General features: G+C 35.5%; 1 protein-coding gene across 1 annotated transcript in view; it reads left to right on the top strand.

Moving 5' to 3' along the window:
• The window catches only part of AOPEP (aminopeptidase O (putative)), a 177,110-nt gene that overhangs the window by 55,745 nt on the left and 108,645 nt on the right, over positions 1 to 12,720 (top strand). Inside the window, exons 7-9 of the mRNA XM_058823596.1 lie at positions 4,319 to 4,421; positions 4,529 to 4,636; positions 10,644 to 10,687. Coding sequence (XP_058679579.1) covers positions 4,319 to 4,421; positions 4,529 to 4,636; positions 10,644 to 10,687 — 255 coding nt within the window. The remainder of the gene's footprint in view (positions 1 to 4,318; positions 4,422 to 4,528; positions 4,637 to 10,643; positions 10,688 to 12,720) is intronic.

Below are 12,720 nucleotides of genomic sequence, written 5' to 3'. Positions count from 1 at the left end.
GCAGCATACACAGACCATCCTAAGCAGGTTCTTACTGACATGTTCTTAGAAGGCTCCAATAAAAAAAATTTCATAAGAGAGACAAACTGTCTCAATCAATAGTGTTAAGAGTTAAAAATTGCTTCCTAATGCACAACTGAAATCCTGTTTATTTCAAACAATGTACATTTCATTTCTTTCTTTCACCAAGTGGAAGTGAAGAATAAATTGATACCCATCTTCTAGATTATCAACTTTTAAATATTTTTGGAAGACTGTTGCCATTTCATTCGTTTAAGGTCTTCCCTTCTTCTTGTATTTGTCCAGTAGAACCTAAAAGGCTCTGTTATATTTGGACACTCCAGTGCTCACCCAAGACCTCGTGTAATCCAAAAGCATATCACCATCTGTGTAACTGTAGTCTTCCACTGATCTGTTTATGTTTACTGATGAATTGTGTAAGCAGAGTCAATGAAGTTACACAGTTCTGTAAATATTCAGGTGCGTAATTTGACCATAGTTGTAAATGCAAAAGCAAGCTTAATCACTAGTTGTTATACAGCTGCTGCCAACACAGCTACCAATTTACATGCTGAGGTTTTTGTTTGCTTTAAATATTAAAAAAAAAAAATATTTAAATATTGGTTCTTGGGATATGATGTTTATCTGGATAAGTGTTTTCCATTTTCAAAATCACATTTGTTGTCTTTTGTATTTATATAGCTGTTACTTTTAATAAAATGTTATGTGGTGTAAACTTTCAAAATAATTTTTCTAAGGGCCATAACCCTTTGTAGTTTGAAACTCAAGAAGGATTAATTTTTTTTGAAAATGAAACTTACGCTTTCTATTGACTTGCACATTTATTCGACATAATAATAAGCATTTTTCTTACCTTTTGGATAGTATTATTCCTAATGCTAATACAAAAGAGTGAAAAGTTAATTTCTCATTTGAAAAATGTGTCTCCAATAAACACTTCAGGCCAGGCACATGATACCACTTCATGATTCTGGCCATTTCTTCTTCTCTGATATCTCTAGCTCCTTGTGATTGCATTTAAGGACTTCTTACTGATTTCAGTCAGATATAAATATTTTCTACTATTTTTGTGGCATGGACGTGAATAAATTATCTTTTTGCATATTTACTGGGTTTTTTTTTCCTTTTCTTCATCCTTCTGAAAATATGTTCTCATGCTTTCCAAAACTGGCATGTAAGAGAGAAAATCTCAGTCCTGGCCCTTGGTCTGGGTTGTGAGTCTGTACTGAGGCTTGGGCTGGTTCTAACTTGTGTTTTTATATAGAATATTAAACATAAATTATAACTATTTGTTTCTTCTTGCCAATCATTTCAGGAAGGAAAAAATCAACCAACTCACTCTTCCCAAGCATAAGCTCATTCTTCCATTACTTTTTGGTTCCCTCATGATCATATGATCATTTGTGCTTTCTCCTGACAACTGGAAAAATCTGGCCCAAACTTACCAGCTGATCCTATCAATTTTTGATCCATCAAATGAATATCTTTTTAGACTGGGTGAAAGCCACTCAGCAAACTGATGATCAGCCTGATGTTTCTTCTTATTATGGGTACTTGGTAATATGTTATAGTAAGTAGCATGTCATAAGCTACCTGTAAAAAAAGAGGTCAAGTAAGAAAGAAATTAGATAACTGTCTTTTCAACAGGCAGCAGCTCTGAAAGGCAGCATGAGCAAACCTTAACATTGAAGAAGGAATTTGTGACACAGCCATGCTCATACAGGTTGAGACTTCCAACAGATCTGTGCCTCTTTTCTCACAGAATTAGAAAGAAACCTGCAGGGATAAAAGCACCTATGAAAAAGATCTTGGCACACGTTTTGCTGGTGATCACGAACACCAGCACTCTCATCCATTCTGTTAGGAAAGCAAAGAAGAGCATTCTGTTCTGCAGAATAAAGCTGGTGTTGACATTTGTTTCATCTCCTGGGCCTTATGGCTGAACTGCATCTTGTGGTTATTCATTAAGTCAAGCCAATGTTGATATCTAGCTCCAAATTAGTCTCTGACTTCTCTCCACTTGTGTCAGGTCCATTCTGTCCTGAAGCAATACCTCTGACTGCTCTGTAGGTGTTTGAAGAGTTTTATTCTATCTGATAGGAAATGTGGTTTCCAATGATCTTTCACAGTCTCTGTGTAAGTTTTCATGACCACCTGGCACATCAGAGCATTTAATTACCAAGGACATCCCAGTGCATTTTACTTTTACTAGGGCAATGTACTCATCTTCCCACCAAACAGAAAGCAGCATCTTCTACCTCCTTCAGAAATTTTCCAGTATCTAAAATGTGCCAGATAGCATCTTGAATATTTTGAGACAGCTTGCCTTTAGCATTATGGTAGACTTTAGCTTCCAGGTTAGATGCAGCTTTTGTAGGTCAGTGTAACACATTTTCAATCTTTGTACTTTCAATGTCTGGTAAATACAATAAGCGTTGCTTTAAAATATTGTTCTGAAGTCCTGATAGCAGAGAACAGGGTTACATTCTAAATAGTTACATTCCTTTACAGACATTTTCTAGAATATATATACAGCCTTTGCAGAGGAATGTGTATATGTTTTCTGTATGGAATTCTTCACTATCATCATCCAGATGCAATACTTCTTTCTGGTCAGTCCTAGGATTTACACAGGCACAAAGTCAGGGGAGGAAGGAAGTATGGTTGCCTAATTTAGAATAATTGTGATTATGAGAAAGATTTCAATTTAGTGTGGATTCTGTAGCCTGTGCTCAAACCCCATTTTTCAAAGTCAATAGACAGGGCTATTTCTTAAGAGAAATGAAGCAGTTTTTGTGTTTTATGTATGCAGAGAATGATGAAAAGTCATGTATGGAATGTCAGCAGGTCTTCTTTCCAGGAGACTGATCCAGAAGAGAAATAGCTGGATTTTGCTTTCCTACAGTGGGTCTGCAGCATTTACACAGCCTAAAAGAACTGGAGTTGCCATAGAATAAGAAAACAATTATTGGTACTGTTCTTTCAATGTTGAGGGAAGATCTTACTGGAAAGATATTTATGAATGATAACATGGAAGAGGACTGTGTCAGAAACACAATGTAAAATTCAATCTGTTTTTTTCTCACTTTTATTTCAAACAGTTACATTTTATGAAAATTTTGTGTATAGTGGATTTCATGTGCACAGGCATGAAATAATGTCTGTCACAATAATGTCTAAAAAAAATACCCCGATTTAGTACTCTGGACAAAACTTTAATAAGAAACTCTGACACAGATATAAAAAAGGAAGAACCCCTCCCTCAAATGAGACACAGATATGGAAAAAAATTTGATCACGAAGTTCTTGAAATCATCCTGCATGAGTGGTGTGGTTGGAAGGATCTTGCCTTGCTGTGGCCCATATTTCCCCTATTCTGCAGAAATGAAAGGAAAGACATTTGGTTTTGAAGACTGGCCATTCAAAATCTACATTTAGAATTGGAGAGGTTGTTTTAGTCACAGCATTAGGCTCCCAAGACAGGCAACTGTTCTCAGACTACTGTTAGTTGGGATGTTTTCTGAATGGAAGAAAAACATCTAGATGTTCTTCAGTACTATGCCTGTGAAGGCACTTCTTACAAATGAAGAAAAATGCTTGTACAGTTTCTCTTTAGTTTCAGTCTGTGCTCTTTAGAGCCTAAAAGTCCTCCACACTGTTGTAGATTTGTGGCATACCAGATACTGTATTGCATTTTAAATCAGGCAGTAAGTAGTATTTTTTTTCCAGACATTGTTGTCTGGAAACCTCAAACCTGTGTGCAAAATACTTCCTCTTTTAATATTTGAACTACATTTCTTCCAACCCAAATGGAAAAATGAAAATCAGAACACTTTCTGCAGCAGTCTATTGCATGCAAATGAAAGAGGTTATTCTTGCAAGGATAGTCATGTAAGCTGTTATGCCAAAGTTCAGGTAAAAAAGAAGAGAAAACTCTAGTTGAATGTAGTGACTTCACTGTCTTCCCCTGCACTTCCCCTTTCCTTAAAATGTTGGTTTTGTTTATTTCTTTTCTCTTGGTTCATAAGGTGTCTGCACTGGAAAATGACATGCAACCTGGTGTGATGCTGGCTGTAAAAAGACGACACCAACCTACTGATGAATTTTATTTAGAAGAAAATTGACTTGTTAGACTGTCTAAGTTAATTTATATACTTATGGTGAAGAAAAAGACTAAACCAGTCACAGGTGTTTAAAGTTACTATGCCACACAATGCTTTCAACTATCAGAACCTGTAATGTATGACTTATTTCTTTACTTACTTATCCAAACTTAATTAGTATGTTTCCATTTTAGGCCCAAAAAGGAGACCACAGGAGAAGTGAGTGAGTCTGGAGCCTCTGTTGTCAAATATGGTCTTAAAGCAGAAAAAATCTTCATGCAGGTTCACTATTTGAAGGTGAGTTTTGTCAGCTGATTTTTACTGAGATTGCTTTATGAATATAATAAAGACTTCAGTGTTCTAGATATCAGAAAATTCATAGCTTCTGCCTTAATTTTTTGCAGGGTTATTTTCTTTTACGATCTCTGGCAAGGAAAATAGGAGAGGTCTCATACCTTGCATCTTTACGAAAATTTGTCATTAAGTTCCATGGGCAGCTTGTCCTTTCTCAGGTATTGTGCTTCTTCCTCACCTTTTGGAAAAACAAACAACCCAAATATTTGGATTGGCTGCCTAAATCTGGTTCTGATGTAAGGGGAGAGGCAATTGTAATTGGCAATATAGGTAAAATTCCCACCTGGTAGAAGGCAGAACATTTTTTTAACAGTGACACTTGAATCACACCCTGCTAGTATCCAATAATATAAACAAAGAGGGTTATTTTTTTAACATTATATTTCAAAAGGCTAATGTTAATAGGTACTGATGTTCTCAAAGAAAAGATCATTTACCATACTGGAATTACTGCCTGTGATCTTTTAGCTTGTGGTTTTTGGTTGTGCTCAGTCAAGTCTTTTCCCTGATTCCTCTCTGTTTCTGAAAGAGAAGAAATTATACTTCTGAATATATTTATTTAATTTATTTTCTTTCTCTGTGCATGCTGTTTCATTCAATGCTTCTAATTTCACTATATTTCTTATAAGGACAAAGCCAAGTAGGGTTATAAGTAGACCTGCTAGATCTTTCTGTAAAAGTCATGTAACTACTGGCTCTAGATTTGTTTTGATTTAGAAAATTACGTAGCTCTCTGAGCCCAAAGTTCTAGGAATCCTGTCACTAATGATGAATCCAGCTTACACAAACAGCAGTGCAGCTTCATTAATGCTGTGAAAACAACCATTCATGGGGGTGTCTGTGAAGCAGGTCACTGAACTCATTGTGGTAAAAAACACGCCTGGAAGAAAACCCACAACACAACAAATATTTAGCATTGCTGGAAGAGCAGTGTGATTGCAGTGAGAGGCAAGGGAAGAGAAGAGAGAAGGGCTATGAGAGATTTTCTGAAACCAGCTTCTTTGCTGAAGGTTGAAAGGTCTTATGCTTGAAATTTTTGAGGATATTCAGGACAGTGATAAATGTTTCCTTGAAACATTGAGTAAGGGCCTCTGATTTTGTGTAACTGAAGTCTAACACTTGCTGTTTCTTCCAGCCACAGTGTTTTTTGCTTGCATGCATTCTGTTTTGAATCTTACTCTTATGCAGTGAGATGTATGCCCAGGTATTTTACAAATAGCTTATGGACTTGTGATTTCTTTTGTATGTGAAGTCACCCAGAACTTAGGAGCAGTAGCTCTTAACTCAGCATTTCTGCCCTGTGGAGGAATGTTTGGGGTTTTAAGGGAGTTAACACTGCTGCAGCTGTTTCCTGTGCCATGTTATTGAGACTGTAAGCAACTAAATTTGGCATAGTGTGGAAAATGCCAATGACTATATAAGCCTTGTCTATATTAGGGTGTCCAAAATCATAAAAATTATCCCTCACTATTACACAGCTGGAAGAATTTTGAAAATTACAGAAGTCATAAGACTGCTAACAACAAGAAGAAGCCCAGTGTTTTAAGCTGGTGGTAAGAAAGGTGCTCAGATTTTGGTGAGAAAGTGTTAGCTTGTTGCTCCTGGTTGATGTGGGGTGAATTATGTCAGTAGACTGAATGCTGCAAAGTTCAGCAGACTGTGGTAGCTAGCTACCACATACACTAGAGACTTTTCCCTTTGTCTAGCTATGAAGTGTCAATTCGTAGCTTACCTACTCTGGTCTCCTAAGATTAAACACTACACCCAGAAACATCCACTTTGGCTATTGGATAAAAAAACTGCTCTGTGTTTTGTTACTGAATTATTGGAGCAAAAGTTAAACTTTTCCTTCTTCAGCTACTTTTTTATTTGGATACTTGCAATATGTCCATAACTATGTGCTTAATATGTAAAGAAAAAGAAGGGTACTTTTCTTCATTTAGAAATACAATATGGTGGAGAAATAGTGTGGTACATTAGAACTTCTATTCGCTTTTGTGCTTTTACCTTGTCTATCAGCCTAAATCTATCTCCTAGTGAAATTATTGGGAAAAGCACCTTAATGTAATACTGGTTTTTGGTCACTGAAAAATGCAAATGTGATAGGCCTAAATCCAATTAAAATGCATTTTCTGTCCTTGTAAGAAATGTTTACCATTGTGGTTTTTGTTGGGGTCTGGTGTAGGTAGATAAGGAATCACAGGAGGAGTTGTAAATGCAGAAGCAATGAAGTCAAGTTAGTACAAAGTTTCTTATTCAAGATCTTTCTTGAACAAACATGCTGTCAGTGATTAAATGAATAAAACATTAAAAATAAATAGAGGTGCAGATGGCAAGTTTAAATATTATAGTGCTATACTTTCACCTTGTCCAGAATAACTGTAAAAGTACCCAGGTTTAGGAATTCTGGGAACGAGGGAAAGTAAAACAGTGAAAAATTGCCCACGTTTATGAATACTAGTCTTGTTTTAAACGGTGTTTGTAGTAATTTTCCCAGATGGGAGCTGCAGGTGCAAGGAAATTACTTCAGATGTTGAAAATTAATCAGTTTGCCTTTTTCCTTCATTTTGCTTGCATGCTTAGTAGATTTTTAATAGTAGCTTTATTTTAGTTGAGTTAGCAACAGATGAGTAATGCAAATCTGGAATCTTTGAGAAGGATTAAAAAAATATTCCATTTTTATTTTTATGACAGAATTCACTTACTAATTGCTTTGAGTAAACTTTTAAAATAATGACTGGAGTGTTTTGACTATAAATAGAAAGAAAGAAGTGCAAGTTGCTGGTACGCCTAACAAAGTTAAAGCTGTTGTTCGATTTCATCTTGAAATAAAAACACCTTGGAAACTAAATTGTTTGTGGAGTTTGATTTTCGTGTGGTTCTGTCTGTTATAATGGGCAATAAACTGACTTTTGACTAAACCTAGACAGAGGTTGCATTACCTGAGGCTTACACTGTTAAGCTGTCTGGCTGATGATTGTGGCCTGATAATAAAACACATAGTGGGGGGAGTCTTGCTTGCTCTAGACAGGAAGTTGTCTCTTTGGAGGTGCAGTATGGGATTGTCAGCAAATGCCAGAAGAATGTCTAGGGAAGGAATTCCAAATAAACAGGAATCTAGAAGGGAATCTAAATCTCACTGTTTATTTTTCCCACCCAGAAGGGACAAATTAAAATTTGCCACTTAGTTATGTAATTTACAAATGGCATATTTTTTTAGGAATAGTTTGAGTGGATAATTCCTTCAAGGAACTATTCCTTCAAGGATGTACATGTAGTCAAAGCTTTTTTGTTGCCAAGTGAATGTCCATTTGGACTATCACTTTCAGTCATGACATCTCCACTGTTTTTATTCACCCCATTATATTCCAGTCAGAGAATTTGAACAAAAGTATCTGTTGGTTGTAGAGTACTTGAAATGTTTGGATTTGAGGTTTTAATATGAAGACATAATTGTCTTTTAATATTGAGTGTTCTTTTTTTGATATCAATATGTGTAATCAGGGAGAGGTACTTGCCTGATGCTCCAAACCAGTTCAAGGGTAGAAACTTGCTGGCCATTGCTCAAGACAAAAGTTGGAGTAGTAATAAAACATCTTTTGGTATGAAACACCACATATATCTAGTCAATGCTTTAACTAGTCTTCATTTCCAGTTACTTCTTTCAACCTACTTTGCAGTTTTTGGGTCCTGGCTCTTCTTTCTTTTAACTCAGACACAGTTCATCCATTAACAGAGCAAAGAAAATTTCTCCTTGATGTCAAATTCTTGTCTGTACCCAGATCTGATCTGCCCAGAAGAAGCCCAGAGTTAAACTGAGGGGCTAGCAGATCCTTAGTAAATGTGTTGAATTAATTTTTTAAATGTTTTTTTCAGCTTGGCCAAATGTCAATAGAATTCCACAAACTGCAGAATAACAGTTTCTTTATATAGAGAAAAATTGTTTTCTAGTCTCAGGGTCTCTAGCCAGGTAAGAACAGGAATATATAAGAAAGTGATATTATTTAATCAGTTTGTTAACACTGCAGCACAGTGGTAGCATGTAGTTTATAACTCCTATATTCTTTATACCTTCGCTGAATTACTTGCAACAAAAAGAAAAAAACTCCAAACTATGATTTGCTTTATAGTCTGATCCAAAATTTATTTATGATTACCGTAGTCATCCACAAGTGTTTCCTTCAAAATGTAAAATAACTAAAGCATCTTAAAGAAGTGGCATCAAATCTTAAAAACCCCCACATTAGCCTCTGACTTTTCTCCTGGACACTTCTGAACCATTTCATCTGTGGAGGAAGAAAAAGTAGCCTGAGAGTAAAACTCACTCCAGATGGTTAAAATGACAAAATTATAAACAGCTGAAAAGTCAGACCTATAATGAGATGCATCATGCAGACTTGATAATAGGCAAATGTTAAAACCCATGCTAATATGAGGTAAGTGGTAATTTGCTATCCTACTCCATTTTGGAGCGTTGAAATTTGAACAGTTAAAATAAGATATGATTGATTAATCCTAATTTTAATAAGGCCTGTAGAATGCCAATGCCTTTTTCTTGATGTTTGGAAAACAAAGGAGATGCTTAATTTCATAGTATAGTATACAGATTAAAAACTATCTCCTATGTGATTGATGATGAAAAGTTGATGGAATGTAACCAGGGAATCTAGCTGCATTAATGTATACACAGTGCAAGTAGTGTGAAGGATAATCACTTCAGTTTTACTATTCACACACTTTTGAAATAGCTCTAACTATGATCTTTCTTATACCATATCCTTTATTTACATGTAAGCTTACTTTGTGTCTCCAGCAAAACTTCCACAAGTGGAAGGAGACAGTATTTCTCAGTTTATATACAGAATAATGTATGGTTTACATACAGCAAACTACAAGTAGTTGTATGAAATAAAAGGATTTCACACAGCATCAGCATCATGTCTGCCGTACACTGTCACAGTTAATGATGGCATTGTGGCCACAGCAGCACTGAGCCCAGCACTATGTAGTTTACTTTTTGTTATAAGCCAGTTTTGCAGTCACTGCAATGCAGCCTGAGTCTCATTTATAATCTAAAGAAGGAAGGCTTAACTGTGTTACCGGTAGTTTCAATTTGCAGTCTTTGTTTCCCTAACAATGCCATACTCAGACAGAGAAACAGTATCGCTTGTTGACTGTTATGGCATGGTCCATAAAGAAAAGATTTCTGCCTTTTAGGAAACATTCTTCAAGACCTTAGAGAGCAACAATTTGCAGTTGTTGTACAGTACAGTCAGTCTGTACTTGTATACCGAAGTGAGGAACATTATTAGCCTATGAAACTTGTCTCCACAAAGATTAGTATTAATAAAGCAGATGCATTGGTTTTATGAAACAGCACATAAATTAATAATTCCTATTAATAAATCCTATTATTATGTGATTGTTCAAAGGAGAGCATTCTGTCAAAGTGATTGTCATTAAAATCAAGTTATGTAGATACATAGGGTGCCAGAGAACCTTTTATGATGTCAGGTGTAACTTCTTAAGAGAGCTTATCATACTGGCATAAGTGAGGATGATAGTACTGTTCTTCCATTGGCATTGCATTGTCTTTGTAAAACCATGAAAGAAACTCTTGCTATCTTTTATTTGAAGAATTTACTCCTTAGTTAATGTGGTTGTCAGCAATATTGCAAATTTTGTCATGGAATGAGGAGTAGATGTCTAATCAGGCATGTGCACTAAGGAAGAAAAAGCTTTTTGTAGTTATGTAATTGAAGACAACGTGATAACATAAGCACAGTGAAAAGAGTGTAAACACACTTAAATTTGGTGTTTCTTAAGTTTTGTATGTAAATCTGCAGCCTTTAACAGTTTTAAATATAGTTTGTATGTGTGTTAAAAAGTAGGAACATAGAATTGTGTTAAAATAGTCAGCAGGCTTTTCAAGCCCATTTTCTTTCAGTGTTGACACTCCTTGCTTGAGAGGGTTGGAAAACTGACAATATAATATATATTACATAAATAACAATATGAATTATGTTGTCATTATATCACCATAGTGGATATATAAACTTTTTCTTATCATTCTGTTATCTGTGGTCTTAAATCTCTCACTAGCAGTGAAGACACAGGGTTATGGCTTCATAAACATACTAACTGGGCTCCTCTGTTCATTTTTAGGATTTTCTTAGCATGCTGTTGGAAGACATTCCTAAACAAAAACAGTAAGTAAGACCTGGGCTAGAAAAGCCAAAGAAATATGTAGAAATAAGATTTTAATATGTGCTAGCCAGAAATAGTGCTAGCCTGAAGATTCCTATTACATATATACACAAAAAATTATGGGACTTGTTGTGGTTATCCTATACCATGCTCTCCCCAGTCTTGCATATCATGTCAGAGGTGATGTCGTGTGTTCACTATGCAATCTGAAGTGCCAGGCATAGCTGGCTGCTCAAACTAACCTGTGATTCTCCTGCCAGCTGCTTTTGGCACGTGGTGCCCTAGAGCAAGGATGCCAGAACTTTGCTGAGAGTCTGGGATGTCAGAGAAGATGGATTTTTTCACCTAGTCTGGTACCATCTCCTCTCAGTCATAGATTGTGCTGCATGAGGAAAGATGGAAAATGTGAATGTAAATTGAGCGTTAATTGCCTGACATGTCCTTCAAAATAGTCCTATGTGTGACTGTGACTGATTGAAGATGATAGTAGTTAGCAGCACTTTGAGGCTTATATTTTGGGTTGTTCTGTGCTATTCTAGACTGTGCTACAAATAGAGAGTCTTTTGTAGAGGACTTTTACATGTTACAGTTTTTAAAAATATTCACTTGAAAAATACAGTGTTGAAGGCCAGGATTGGAAAAGTGTTCATAACTCTGTGTGAGTGCTTTGGAGTGAAAAAAAGATTATATTCACAGAGGTCAAATGTATTGAGTTTTTTAGTGAAATACTTCTCTTCCTGATGGTTGAGGAACAGAGAAGCTAGTTACCATTGAGAAAATATGTTTTGTGGCATCTCAGGTTTAGTTTGGGTGCTTTTAGATTCTCCAGTGATTTAGTAGATAATACTCTCTCTGTATGATTCAATATAGTTTCTAGCCCAAATATAATGAGGTATATTATATGGAATAAATGTGAAAATGATTTTTATAGATGGTATGATTATACATTGGCATTTTAAAAAAACTTCTGTTTTCCTTCCTTTTATTTTTCACTTGTGTTTCACTGAACTCTAAACCCAGTAAAAAATGTTGTTGCATAAGCATCCATTTTTCTGCCTAAAAACCGTACTCAAACTTTTAATGAGACTAATGGAAAAGAACTGTGGCTCCATTTGTGATGTATCACATTCCAGAATGTACGAAAGAAATTTCAAATATATGGTAATTCATTTTACAGTCATATATATAGCATATCTGAACTATTTATTGACAAAATTACTTGACAGATATCAGCAGCAATGCAAAGAATCTTGATATACAGAAGGCTTTTATTTCTTATCTGCTGGGAGGATTTTTTTTTTTCATTCTTGAATACATTCTGTAGCTAGTACAGAAATACTCACCTGAGGTAAAAAAAAAGGGAGGAAAGATAAAAATAAAGTATTTTTAGGGACCATCTGCTGATGACTGCTTTTTTGCACCAAGTTTGATGTAGGAATGAAGTGCATTTCAATATTACAGCAAAAATACTGTGTAGCACATAAAACCTCTCAGGCTTGTGCATACAACTGAATTTACTTTTTAAAAGTAAAAAGTAAATTTTAGTTTTAAATTTTAAAGTAAAATTTAAACTGTTTAAACTACATACTTCAAACTTGAGAAATATTTGCACTCTAATACACTGTAATTTGTGATGGAGGCTAGTCTCAATCATAAAACAAAACAGAAGTAAAGAGACGTTTGCAGTAGGTAAAGAAACCAAATCTAGCCCTCAGCTGTGGCAACAGTTCTATGTAGAACTTGGCTTATGGGAGACTTTTGTAATGAGAACAGGATGAACACTGGCAGAAAACGATCATGAAACGGTGTGGAAATTTTCTGTAGTTATTACACTGTAGTAGTGTAACTTTAGCTTTCTACTATTGGATACAGACACTCGATCTAAAAGATTCTCACCTCCAAGTACTTAATTCCTTTAGTTTTTATTCAAAGGAGATGTTTTTACTACATTCACAGTGATGAGTAGCTCCAGGATCCAGATGTGACTTTTTATTGATTTTTCCTGCCTTCTGTACTTCTTTTCCTGCCTTCTCCT

This window comes from Ammospiza caudacuta, chromosome Z, assembly GCF_027887145.1.
Source record: "Ammospiza caudacuta isolate bAmmCau1 chromosome Z, bAmmCau1.pri, whole genome shotgun sequence".
Lineage (NCBI taxonomy): Eukaryota > Metazoa > Chordata > Aves > Passeriformes > Passerellidae > Ammospiza > Ammospiza caudacuta.
Note: the sequence above shows the minus strand (reverse complement) of the source record. Positions and strands in the feature narration are given on the sequence as shown.